Genomic DNA, 13,694 nt, shown 5'->3' with positions numbered 1-13,694 from the left:
TTTCAAATCTCTCAAGACTGAAGACCATGTGACCAATCTGAACTTCCTGAACCATGTGGCTCAAGTTTGAAGAGAGCCAGAATCACAGTGAGGAATCTGGAGTTGTAAAGTTTTGATGCAGCTGAAGTCAGTCAAGTGAGAAAGGTTGGGTTGGGCGGGGGGGGGGGGGGGGGGGTTACATTAGAGAAAAAGAGAGACACTGGGTGAATGCTGGGGGAGTACATATGTGTATGAGAGACAGAGAGAACTGGTGAGGGGTGGGGAGGAGGAGATGAGGCACAGATTTTGACACTATTCAATGAAACAAGCAGCAAAATACTACAGTGTGTGTTTTGGCCCCCCAAATGTTACAAAATATAAAATGTGGCCCCAGACAAAAAACGGTTGGACAAGCCTGAACTAGAGGATATATAAAACACAAAGAGCAAATGCAACAAACGTTTGCTCCAGTTGAAAAATTGCTCCAGATCTATCAATATAAATGTCTTCTTATTTTCAATGGAATATTGAAAACACTGGTGCAGGTTACTATGAGGCTCATTTTCAAAGCACTTAGGGACCCTCTTACAACACTGTAGTAGAACTACAACAGCGTTGGAACACACCAATCCAGCACTACCGCCGGCCCATTGCAGGAGCTGGCAGAACTGCTGCCTCCACCATTTGGCATTTCTGACGTGACCGGAAATATTTTTTCTTTTTATCTACATTGGAGGCGATAAGGGTTCCCCCAGGAAATTGTCGCACAGCAAGTTTTGTACTTACCACACAGCTATCTCCTTAAAAAAAAAAACTGCTGCAGTAAAAAAGGGCCTCGGCATGCAGCAAATCCATGAGCCGATGCCACAGAAGAGCCCCTTTTACCAAAGCTTGGTAAAAGAACCCCTTAGACTTACAAAAGGTCCATAGTTTACTATGGGGCTCATTTTCAAAGCACTTAGACTTACAAAGCTATACAGGGGCTCATTTTTAAAGGGGAAAACGTCCAAAAAGTGTCATAAAACACCATTTGGACAGATTTCTTCTCAAAACGTCCAAATCAGTATTTTTGAAATCTGTTTTGCAGACGTCTCTCTATGCATTTTGTCTGCAGGGCGTCCAAATCACAAGGGGCATGTTGGGGCATTTCAAGATGGAATTAGGGAAGGCTTAGAGTGTATCTAACACTTGGACGTTTTATAGCCATAATGAAACAAAGCCAAAATGTCTAGGGCAAAAACTTAAACGTTTTGGTCTAGACGTGTTTTTCTAATGAATAAGACAGAAAAATGTGCCCTAAATGACCAGATGACCATTGGAAGGATTCAGGGATGACCTCTCTTTACTTCCCCCGTGGTCACTGACCCCCTCCTACTACCAAAAAAATGTGAATTAAAATAGTACTCACCAGCCTCTATGGCAGCATCAGATGTTATAGCCAGGTCCATTAGAGCAGCAAGCATGTCCCCAGAGTAGTGTAGTGGTGAGTGCAGTGCACTTTACATAGGTGACACAGGCCCATACACCTCCCCCTACCTGTTACACTTGTAGTGGACTGAAGAGAGACCACACAAAGGTGGAGGTGCACTCGATCCCCACGGAGAGACAGTCCAATGCAAAGCAGAGAAGAAGTAGGGAAGGTAGGCTCTTTCCAATCAGTGAGAGAGACGTATAAATGAAAAAAACAGTTTATTGGTAACATCAAAAAATGACTCTACACAGCTGTGTTTTGGCACCGAGGCGCCTTCCTCAGGAGTCTACAAAATTAAAATATAAATACAAATAAGAAAAAGACAAGAATAGTAAATTAAACACACATGAGAACAACATGAACATAATCCAAAATGAGCAAAAAAATAAACATGATTACTGTATAAAATACTGTATAAAATCATACCAAGATGTATATATGAAATGAAAAAACAAGAGAAGAATGCATATACATTAAAAAGAAATAAAACTTCTTAAACAGGGCAGTACTAGTATGAATAAAAATCCAATATACAAACATACATTGATTCAGAAAGGATATATATGTTGTATACATATATATGAAAAACTAAAATAATGACAAATCATGCAGATAAAAACAGACAAAATTATACAAATTGAAGTGCATCTGGGGTGTAAAGTATTTAAATATTTACTGTATATATATTCAAAAAGGATGTATATATATATTTATTATACTTTTTATACATATATATCAGATGTTAAAATAATGACAATCATGCAGGTCAGAACAGACATAAAATTATACAAGTCAAATTTTGTGTGAGATGTAGAGGTATTCAAATATTTACTGTATATATATAGAGAGAGAGAGAGAGAGAAAGAGAGAGAGAGAGAGAGAGAAACAATAGGAACCAAATATTAAAATTGCTGATGAAGGCCATAAAAAATAATAACCCATATAGAAAAGTATACCTGTGGTATGAGAATGTTCGTGCTGACAGAACCTGGAAAAAGACTTTTGAGATTACTGATGAAGAACATGAAAAACGTGCAGTCTTTATCTAAAGGAAACACTAACCTTATGATATGATGTGATGTTGAGTACCAAACAGTACAGTGGGACTACAACCCTATGAGAGAGAAAATACATTAAATTGCTGTGGGACAGAATAATGGTGAGAAGTGAAAGCAACACTTTGGTAGCGTTATAATTCTGTAGAAACGGAATAATGTTCAACGGTAGAGGGAACTCTTTGGTAAGGTAAAGCAACTTTGTGTGAGAACTACGTGAATGCTAACTGTATAACGATACCAGGGCTCTTCTTGCAAGGCTGCAAAGTAAAGAGATAAAAATAACTGAATGATCTCCAAGTGCTAACAGTACTTACGATTCTGTGTGTGTAATGTAATGTAAATGAAGAGGCACTTACCACTATCTGGATAAAGCAACTTCTGTAGACAGTAAAGACGGTCTCAGTAACGCATAAAGAAAGTTCACACAACGAATATGTTGTTTAAATGCTCACAAAGTGCGCCAAAAATTTACAAGAGCGCTATCGCGCATGTGCTTGAACACAAACAAAAAGACAAAATTTTCAAGAAAAGAGATTGTGCTCAAATGTGCGCGGATAATGGCATAATTTGTGTACGGAGAGGTGTGATAATGAAAAGCAAATAAATGCTGAGATGGACGGCATGCATATTCATGATGAATCATGAATATTCCGAACGACTCTTCAGAGCAACCTCCATTGTTAATCTAAATACCTATCGCTGGGAAGGTGGACAGGCAAAACGATCACATTCATAGCAAACATGGTTATATATCTAAATGAAAGTTTCTATATGGAGCTGTTCAATCAAAGAAAATACGAAAAAAAGGGGAAAAATACGAGACGAAAGGAAATGAGAGATGCTCATACGCAAGTGCAATAGGTCCAGGAGGAGCGGAGAAATCCGAATGCTTTCCCTCATTAAATCCTTGTTCAATTCTGGAGAATATGTGAGAATGGGGAATGGATGCTGAATATATACAGATATCGTTGTGACGCTAATGAGGACACTGCAACGTGATGAACGTATCAGACAGAGAAATACAATGTTACATTGGACGTTGGTGTTACAAAATGGTAATAATGGTACAAGCAAAAAAATATAATATATGTGAGAAACATTAAAAAACGGTAAAATGTAGAAGACCAAAAATTATATATAAATAGGAAGGAAAAATAAAATTTAAACATTTAAAAAATACAAAAAAAATAGTAAAATAATAATAATGAATATATAAGAGAAAGCATATATATATAAATATGTTAAAAAAATATATATATATATATGTATATAAAGACTAAAAAATAGTAAAAAGGAAAAGACAAAATAATAATAATAAAAACAGTGAGAAACAAAAGGAATACATTAATGAGAACTTTAAAAATGTATGTGTCGGAGAACAAATAGAAAGAAAAATGAATGAATCAAAAGATAAGAATACAATATTGAGGATAAAAATACATCGTTCATAAAGGAAATATAAAAAGTAAGGCAATACAGAAAAAATATATGGATATATCTTATCTAATCTAGAATATTACTAACATCCAAAGACACATAAAATGAACAAAAGAAAGACATGAGTAGGTGACTGTGAGGTCACAAAAAAGTGTTTATATTCAATTTCTGCATTTAGTCACAAAGGTTCCAAACTCTGTAATTGAAAAATCCATCTTTGTTCCTTCCTCACATAGCAATGTTTTGTCTGTAATGTGTCTCCGCCAGTTGCCTCTGAAAATTTTGAAAACAAGGAATTTTAAGTCATGTTTCGAGTGTCCCATCTTCTTCCAGTGAGAAAAGAGGGTAGCGGATTCTACGATTCACTTGAGACAACTACGATGTTCTATAATGTGAGTTTTAATTGGTCTTTTAGTTTTTCCTTTGTAAATGAGAGGACATGGGCAAAATATGACATAAATAACATTAGATGTTGTGCAATTTGAGTCATGTTTCAAGGTATATACTCTGCCAGTGCTAGGATTAGTAAACTGTCTTATCTCAAGGGCATGGTCACACATGCTGCATTTCCCGCAGCGGGTGTAACCGGAAAAGGAATCCGTTGTGTTGCTGGATGTGGCTTCAGGTAGGCATGAGGGCACAAGGATCTCCTTCAAATTCTTTTCCCGAGAGTATGCCACCACTAGGCGTTTATCCTTGAAACATTCATGTCCCTCCAGAATATGCCAGTTCCTTCTATTGGAGTTTTGTATCTGTCTGGCCAGATAGGAAAACTTCAGTGTACACACCTTCCCTACTTCTTCTACACTTGTCGTGGAAACAGAAAGCCCTCCAAAACCCACCAGAAACCCACATATAGATGACCCCTTCACCCTTAAGGGCTACTGTTGTGGTGTACAGTTGGGGGTAGTGTGTTTTACAGGGCTCAGCAGACAAGATAAGGGAGCAATGGTGAGCTGTATACCTGGGAGCATTTATATGAAGTCCATAGCAGTGGCCCCTAGGGTGCCCCGTTAATCTCCTGGGATGTCTGGGGGACCATTCTACTAAAAATGCTGGCCCTCTTACATCCCAATGGCTTGATTTTGTATGTTTTTAAGTTATGCATTTTTTTTTCAAAAATGTTCAAAATAGATAAACCTTGTTCGAACCAGTATTTTTGAAAAAAATAAATTTTTCTTTTTTTGAAAATGGATATATTTCCTATTCGGATTTGGTACGTTTAGTGCAAAACGTCCAAAGTCTGACTTACACAGATGCACTATCGAAAATGCCCCTCATTGTAACCTAAGGAACTTTGCAAGTCTAAGTGCTTTGAAAATATGCCTTCATGTAATTTTGTAAATCTATGTGCTTGAAAATGCTTGAAAAAACAAAGCTGTTTACAATAAAATCATAAACATAATAAAAGAAAATAACTCCATTAAAAAAAGAAAGTTACACACATTCCAACAGGATAAGTAAACAGAGAAAAGAAAATACATTCATTTTGACCATACTTGCTGTATCCCCTCAAGCCCCACCTCTGCTATTCTGCATATACAAATGCCTTCTAAAAAGATGAGTTTTTAATGCAAAACAAAACTTAGAATACAATTTCTCTAACCAAAGTTGTTGGGGTAAAGCGTTCTATAACGCTGGTGACAGAAAATAAAAAGCCCTAGTTCTAGTAGCCTCCAATTTAGCCAGTGAAGGGCCCGGGAGTACTAATCTACTGTCCTTAACAGAATGAAGACTGTGAACTGGTGTCTATGGAATCACAGGAGAGGCAAGATATGCAGGTATATCATCATATAATACCTCAGTGGTTCCCAAATCTGGTACTGGAGGCACCCCAGCCAGTCAGGTTTTCAGTATATCCACAATGAGTATTCATGAGATAGATTTGCATGCAGTGGAGGCAGTGCTTGCAAATCTCTCTCATGAATATTCATATATGCAGATGATGCCACTATTTACATACCTTTTAACAACAATATAACAGAAATATTTGATAGATTCCACTGGTGTGCCTTGACAATTTTTGTGCTTCCAAATGGTGGAACTCAATTTTCAAGAAATTCTATAGGTAATTTCTCACAGCAACGATGCTCATGCCACTTTATAACTGTAACAAACCATTGTAACTTTGAATAACTGTAAATTGTAAGCCACATTAAACTGAAACTTATTTTGGGATAATAGTGGGATAAAATAATAAATAAATATTCCAGTATTCTGGTCATTTATGCACATTCTTAGAGCTCTTTACTTTTCTTCAGCATCTGTGTTATTGAACTGCCCCCCTAAAGCTCAGCATATAGTGAAAGAGTAACCTAGTGGTTAGTGCAGCAGACTTTGATTCTGGGGAACTGGGTTTGATTCCCATTGCAGCACCTTGTGACTCTGGGCAAGTCACTTAACCATCCATTGCCCCAGGTACAAATATGTACCTGTATATACTATGTAAGCCACTTTAAATGTAGTTGCAAAAACCACAGAAAGTCCCATCCCACTTTTCCCTTTCTAACAAGCAGCTTATTACATCAGCCCCACTGTGCTAATCAAGTAACCCCCCCCCCCCCCCCCCCCCCCCCCCGTTTAGAATTTATCACACTTTGCTCCTGCAGCACATATGACTAAAATGCATTGTCATGCCATAGATTACTTCTTGCTTGGGGGAGATTTTTTTCTGTGCTTAATCATCTATTAGCACCCATTTACCGAAATAAATCACTGTGCAAAGAAGAGATCAGTTCATAGGAGCCAATTTTTCAAAATGATTGAGAGTGCTGAATGGAAAACAAACTACCCCCACCCTGGATACAGTTAAGGAGGTTGCTCAATACTGGGGGTGCTCAGCACTCATTGTATCTACACAGCTGGCACCTATGCCTTAGTTTATCCATCACAGTCATTGCCCCCCCCCCCCCCCCCCCCCCAATACAGCAACCACACTACCAGTTTCCTCCTGGTCACAAAGCGAGAGTTGTAGATTTGCAGCAAAACACATTTCCACCTGCACTACTTGAGTAAAGGCAGCTCCCATTCTTGTTTCCACTTCCACAATCCGTTCTACCCTGGAAAGATTTCTCCGTGCGTGCACATTCTGCACTGCAGCAATAACTTGAAGAGGGCAGGGCAACACTGCTAAATGTCGGTTGCAATGTGCAGCGGACTCCTCTGAATATTAGTGTCCAGGACTGATGTGCTGGTCTGGAAAAATCTGAATCCCGTACCTGTATTTTCCCTACTCAGACCTTTCCGTCTTCCATACTGCACAACCGAGGATGACGTCGTAGTCATGTCAAAGAGATTAGAAAGAAACTAGCGTTCCTCCCCGCAAACTCCGCGCTCCAGGACAGGCTGCTTCCCTGATCCTTTGTTTCTTTAGGCAGCTCTCGTTGCCTAGCAGCGGTACCGGAAGTGAAGTCTTCGGTGTCTGGGTGTTGCCAACAAGGAACGAGAAGTGAGCCTCCTTGGGCGTTCTCGAGGATCATGTGATCAGGGGCTGCCTGCTACCAACGGTTTACACAGCGAGAAAGGGGGTAATTGAGTGTGGAATAGTTGTGGGGATGTAGAATTTTGTTATTATTTTGAGTGGGTTTATGGTTGAGACGCTGGAAGGTGTTTAGCTGTAGTCGGCACTGGCAGGTTGTTCGAAAGCTGAGAAGGAGGCGACTGACGATAAAACCAGTGGAGAAAACGCTGAAAGCTCTGACAGGTAGTATGCAAGGCGGCAGGGGGCGTCCTGGCCTATTTCAGAGGATTCGGCCTGGTCCTGTGCTGGAGTAGGCGTGGAGTGGAGCTATTGAATAGCTTTTGCTGAGCGGACGCTAGTAAGATCATGGGGGGATGTCCTTGAGACAGCTCATTTCGGAGCGAAACGTGCATGTCGGGCAGCTTAACCCCTGGGTCTGATAAAATTAAAGAAAGAAGATAAGTTCAATTTAAATTATGGGCTTGAATAAATAGAATGAATAAGTTAAAAATATTTTAATGAACCAATGAAGAGGTTGATGTTTGCTACTATCGCCAGATTGAGAAATTGCTGGTGATTTTGCACATCACAGAGGTTCATGGGGAATATATATTACCATATTGAAGATTTGAAGAATGTGGGGTATTGAATACTACATATGAACTAAGTTTGGACTGGATAGGAAGAGTCTTTATCTGTGTGAATATATATATCCAGTTTTATCAAGTATTATTTGTGCCTGAATAGTGGAAGTAGGCGTTATGGCATTTCAAAGAACTTCATATAAAATTTAATATTCTCCGTAATTGAGTTGAGTGTGTTAGCAAGTGGAACAGCGTTCAGACCAGGAGCTTCTGCCTCTGCCGGGTCTCCCAAACCTTCTGGTCATCTTGTTGCTGTTAGACTACAGAGCAAGATTAGCCCTTTAATGTGGTCCAAGGAAAAAGGGTGCATCTGGCCTAACATATAATCAGCCTCTCTTTTTCCACTTCTATTAATCAACAGTCGCAGTCATACGACACAGAGGATCCGTGTTTTGTCTGCTTTCCATTAGATCCCCGACTGGCCATCCCCTTCTCCTTTCTACACACCTCCGATATCTATCGGATGTTCAGGAGCAAAGTGCCGGGTTAGCAGCTGAAATCTAATGGCAGCGGAGCTTAACTAAATGCATGTATGGAGTCCCCCCCCCCCCCCCCTCCCGAGAGTGAACCAGTTTACCACTCTACCACTTTATTTCCTATCACGCAGGCCCCAGGACTTCCCTAAACCAGCAGAAACTGCTTCTCTCTCCTCTCCAGCCCCTCTCTCCCCGTTCTCCTCTGTGATCAACCAATTCCTATATCCACCTAGGAGTTTGGAAGAGGACAGCAGCATGCATGGCCAGCAGTAGAGGCTGGCAACAGGGCAGTTGCCCTGGTCCTCCATTCCTGCCTCAAACTGAACAAAGCATAGTCAGTTTTTTTCCCTGGGCTCTTGACCCAGCTCTAGCAGCAGGGCAGCACTTTGGCCATCATTGTCCTGCCTAAGGTACAAGTGTTATGTTTAGTACATAGTGTGACACTTGGGCTTCAGGCAGCAGATGAGAAGGATGTGGCCCAAGGTGTTGCTGTCCTCAATGCCAAGCCATCTGGGAGGATCAGTGATGTTTTTAGGGAAGGAATTGTGCTGGTAGCTATAATAATGATACTAGTGGGGCGCTGGAAGGGCGACAATGGAAAGTAACTGCAGGAATGTGAGAGTGAAGATGGTACAGGGGAAAGAAGTGAGAAAATTGTAGGATGTCTGTGAGGAGATTGTATGGGGGAGGGAGAGAATTAGAAGATAAAGTGATTGATTGAAAGAATGTCTGTATGTGATGGGGGGATTTTGGGGAGAAAGCAGCTGAGGGTAAATGAGTGGATAAAATGTGGGGGAGTGAGTATTGGAGCATGTTGGGGAGAAAATGTGGGAGGTTAGAGAGAGTGAATTGGAGGTTAGAAAGGAGAGTGAGTGAGGAGATTGGAGTGAATGCGGAAAGTGCAAGAAAGCGGTTCAGCATCAGGAAGTGGTGTGTAAAAGTACATTCTCCTTCCTTTACTCTTCTGATTTTGGATCTCACCCTTACTAGTTCATGAACCTCCCTCGCCTTGTGGCACTTCCTCCCTCTGCTCCCTGATTTCCGCTCTCCTCTATGCCTTGATTCCTTATCTTCTTCCCCTCTTCTCCAGAATCCTTCCTCCATGACCTGCAGAGATTCTTTATCCTTCTGTCTTCCTAGTACTGATTATGACTTGTCCCCTCCATAAAAAGAATCAAATTAACATTCTAATCAATGAAAATGTGTCCTAATTGCTGCAGGATCTTAAAAAATCTGAAGTAGGCAACTGGGGAGATGCACATGATTGCTTAATGCAAGGATTTTCAGCCTTTTTCACCTCGTGGCACACTTACAAAGCACAAAAATTGTCAAGGCACATCACTGGAATCTAACTCATACCTGCCTGTCACCGCTAAGATCCATTCCATCCCCACAAGTAATCTCCTCCATCCTCACCCATTCTTGTAACATTCAGAAGTAGTTAATTAATTTAATTATGAGACTGAAATATATTAGAACAACAGTTTACCTCCTACTGGAAAATTAGAACAAGATGGACACACACACCAGATCCCAGCAGAATCTTTCACCTTAGTTTGAAATGCAGAGCATGACTTTCACCTAATACAAAATAAGGAACTGCAAAAAAACATGCAGACAAAAACTGAAAGCAGAGATACCAGACTCTGCATATCGTGCAACACTAGAAAAATAGAATATATCCTCATGTACATTCTCAGTATCAATATAATTCAATTCCTAAGCTGAAAATAAAATCATTTTTCCTACCTTTGTAGTCTGCTGATTTTATTATTCCAATTATCTTGTTCTCAATCTTTAGCTCTGCTTTCCTGTCTGTGCTCTTAACTCTGTTTCTAGGCCTCCTTTCCATTTGCAATTTCTTTTCTATCTTCCGGCCCTATGTCTGTTTATTTCTGATCTTTCACATTCAGCTTTCTTGAATTCTCTGTCTCCTTCTCAAATTTATCTTGTTTTTCCTCTCTCTCTCCTTCATGTGTAGCCTGTCTCCCCTTTTCCTTATCCTCCTACACATGTGCAGCCTGTCTCCCCTTTTCCTTAGGCTGCACGTGTGTAGGAGGATGTCTTCCCTTTTCCTTTCCCTCCCACACGTGCAGCCTGTGTCCCTTTTTCCCTTCCGTCCCACACATGTGCAGCCTGTCTCCCCTTTTCCCTTCCCTCCCACACATGTGCAGCCTGTCTCCCCTCCTCCCTTCCCTTCCACATTTCTGCAGCCTGTCTCCTCTCTCCCTCAGGTCTAATCTCCTACCTTCCTCCACCCACTCCTTGGGCCTCTCTCTTCTCCGCTCCTGCTCCGATTCTTTCATTCTTTGTGTTGCCAGGAGCTTAGAACATGCCTTCCTCCAGCCATCCCGAGTCTTTCCCTCTGCCTTGTCCCTCCCATGCGGCAAATGGGAATTCTCATCAGAAAGAAGGACCCTGGGGCTGGCCAGAGGAAGGCCTGTTCTAATTCCTTCCAGTAACCACAAAGTTTGAAGATCACGGCAGTAGGAGAAAGAGATCATAGGTGTCGCACGATTTGCCTGGATATCTGGAGGGGATTCCCGGACTCCCCGCAGGACACTTGGGGGAGCATCCACGGCACACTGGCTTAATGTAAGCAGTTTAATGCTTCTGTATCTCATTCATTTAGAAATGTACCCACTTGAATAATCTCTGAAAGATCTGGTGTATTGTCATTACATTTTGTCAACTTGATTTTTCTTTTAATGGTTAATTTTTCAGTATGTGAGACTTAAATAGTTCTCTCTTATTCTCAGTTATATACAACCTGTTAAGCAAGCATGAAGTTCCTGTTGGTCTTTGACTTTGATCATACCATCGTAGATGACAACAGTGATACCTGGATTGTGAATTGTGCTCCGGGAAGAAAGCTACCTGATGTATTACGAAGCTCTTATGAAAGAGGAAAATGGACTGAATATATGGGCAGAGTATTTCATTACTTGGGAGACCAAGGAGTAAGAGCAAATGAAATGAAGAAAATGATGACAGCCATACCTTTCACTGCAGGAATACATGAACTTCTGGATTTCATTGCCCATAGAAAACACATGTTTGATTGTATAATAATTTCTGATTCCAATGCAGTATTTATTGATTGGATTTTGAAAAGTGCAGGTTTGCTTGGGGTGTTTGATGCAATATTTACAAATCCTGCAACTTTTGATGATTTTGGCTATCTAGTTGTGCAGAATTTCCATGCTCATCTATGTTCAGAATGCCCATCAAACCTTTGCAAAAGAAAAATGTTAGAAGAATTTGTAGATGTGCAGTTACAGCATGGAGTACAGTATACAAAAATTGTCTATATTGGTGATGGAGGGAATGATCTTTGTCCAATAAAATTCCTGAAGAAAAATGATGTGGCTATGCCCAGAGAAGGATATGAATTGCACAGGCGAATTATTCAGATGTCACCAGAGTTTGCTTCTGTACGATCTTACATTATAGTATGGTCAACAGGTTTTGAAATACTCTCATATCTGAAATTACTTTTAGAGGATTAATTTGAAAACTGAAGAGTGAGAATAAACCGGAAATATATAGTATATATTTAATCCTGTTGGCTTTCCAGAAGGCATTCTTGAGGAGGTGTGTTTTTCTCTTTTATATCTGTGAATGATTTAAAAAAAAAAAAAAACTTTTGTTAAAAGAGAGCTTTTTAATATTCTTTCCCAGCCTGGTAGTGTGCATCTTTTTAGAATGACTTTCATATCCTTTAATCTGAAATTTTATAAAGCACCAGTGTCTACCTAGAAAGATTTCAAATATGACATGAGTAAACTACAAATCTACTGGGCACACCAGTGTCTAGAGGACAAGAATATGTGTTTTTTTTTTTTTGTTTTGTAATGTTATGATCCATCAGTGTGTTTCATTTGCAGCAAACCAAAATGTTAGTGATAATATTACAAAATACAACTTGCGTTTTTATCTCTAAGGGTCTCCTTTACTAAACCGTGCTAGCAATTCCTGGCACAGCAAATGCACCATAGCCCATTCAATTTGAATGTGTTGCTTTGCATTTGCCATGCAGGAATCATTAGTGAGGTTTAGTAAAAGAGGCCCTACGTTTTTTATGGTACTTGTAAGTTGTTCTTTTGTTACTGAAAGTAGTTTTGAGTTATAATTATGGGTGTGTATCATTTGTTATAAATGTGTGTTAGATTTGTAAATCAATGTATTTATTTTTTTGCAAAAGACAGTATAAAATGCATATTAATATAACTAAACTAAGACATATTTGAAAAAGATTAAAGCAAACTTTGAAAACTGACTTAGACTTGCGTCAGCCTCTTCCCAATTGGTACTGAAGATCTTCTTTGAATGTGCTACACCAGGTCTTCTTTGCTTTCCCTCGTTTTTTTTTTTTTACTATATGTTGATGTCCATTGCATTGCAGTTTTGGGATGTCGATATGTTTAATATGAAGATTTGATATACTGCCTTATCTATATCTAACTGGTAGGTCAGATCAAGGCAGTTTACAAAACATCAATTAGGTTAAAATGAAGAAAGAGATTCCATCATACAAAAGGAAAGTCACATACATTCAAAGTAGGATAAATGCAACAGAGGTGAAGAGAAAAGTGTCCCAGGAGAGCCACAAATGATCCAGAACCAACTAACCATAAAGTAGATTAATAAATGGGTCTTTAGTAGTACTTTAAAGTTGGAAAAAGATTTCTTGAAGCAAAGTGGGGGGGGGGGGGGGGGGAGAAAGGAGGTCATTCCAAAGTTCAGGTGCATGAAAGTAAAAGGCCGCGTGTCTAGTAGCTTCAAGATGACGAGGGGAAGGGAGTACTACCCGGTGATAATCAAATTGAACAGAGATATCTTGTGAGATGAAAGATAGGTGAGGGTACCCTGGTAGTAGGCTTTGTGAGTTAAACAGAGGATCTTAAATTTAATTCTGGCAGGAATTGGTAACAGATGCAAGTGACAGAGTAGAGAAGCCCAGTCAAAATATTTGACAGTGCAAAGTAGGTGTACGGCACTATTCTGGAATCTGAATATGTTTGATCTGAGTCTGAGGGAGACCTGCATAAATAATATTGCAGTAGTTAATTCAGGACATTAATAATGCATGAATTAGCATATGAATAGCAGTATTGAAAATAGAAAGGAGTGAGCAGATTTTATATAGGGTGTAAAGCTCTGATTACT

The 13,694-nt window shown here is 39.7% G+C and overlaps 2 protein-coding genes across 4 annotated transcripts in view; one reads left to right on the top strand and one right to left on the bottom strand.

The window, feature by feature from the left end:
• Window positions 1-7,313, bottom strand: part of CCDC173 (coiled-coil domain containing 173) — an 82,993-nt gene extending 75,680 nt beyond the window's left edge. The window contains exon 1 of the mRNA XM_030209703.1: window positions 7,164-7,313. Coding sequence (XP_030065563.1) covers window positions 7,164-7,230 — 67 coding nt within the window. The 5' untranslated portion in view covers window positions 7,231-7,313. The remainder of the gene's footprint in view (window positions 1-7,163) is intronic.
• An 80-nt stretch (window positions 7,314-7,393) lies between these two features.
• On the top strand, window positions 7,394-12,786 carry PHOSPHO2 (phosphatase, orphan 2). Of its 3 annotated transcripts, none has more exons than XM_030209705.1 (2): window positions 7,394-7,472; window positions 11,285-12,786. In XM_030209705.1, exon 2 carries the CDS (start codon window positions 11,309-11,311, stop codon window positions 12,032-12,034), a length of 726 nt encoding a protein of 241 aa, XP_030065565.1. In that variant the 5' UTR covers window positions 7,394-7,472; window positions 11,285-11,308; the 3' UTR covers window positions 12,035-12,786. The 3 variants fall into 3 exon arrangements, with proteins under 3 accessions (XP_030065565.1, XP_030065564.1, XP_030065566.1); XM_030209704.1 differs by having other exon boundaries at window positions 7,446-7,648; XM_030209706.1 differs by lacking the exon at window positions 7,394-7,472 and adding an exon at window positions 10,453-11,120.
• Window positions 12,787-13,694: the final 908 nt, after the last annotated feature.

Source organism: Microcaecilia unicolor, chromosome 7, assembly GCF_901765095.1.
Source record: "Microcaecilia unicolor chromosome 7, aMicUni1.1, whole genome shotgun sequence".
NCBI lineage: Eukaryota > Metazoa > Chordata > Amphibia > Gymnophiona > Siphonopidae > Microcaecilia > Microcaecilia unicolor.
The sequence above is the reverse complement of the archived record's forward strand: the minus strand, read 5'-3'. Positions and strand labels throughout refer to the sequence as shown.

Coding starts and splice junctions, on each gene's coding strand:
- PHOSPHO2 (XM_030209705.1), top strand. CDS start 11,309: ATGAAGTTCCTGTTGGTCTTTGACTTTGATCATACCATCGTAGATGAC.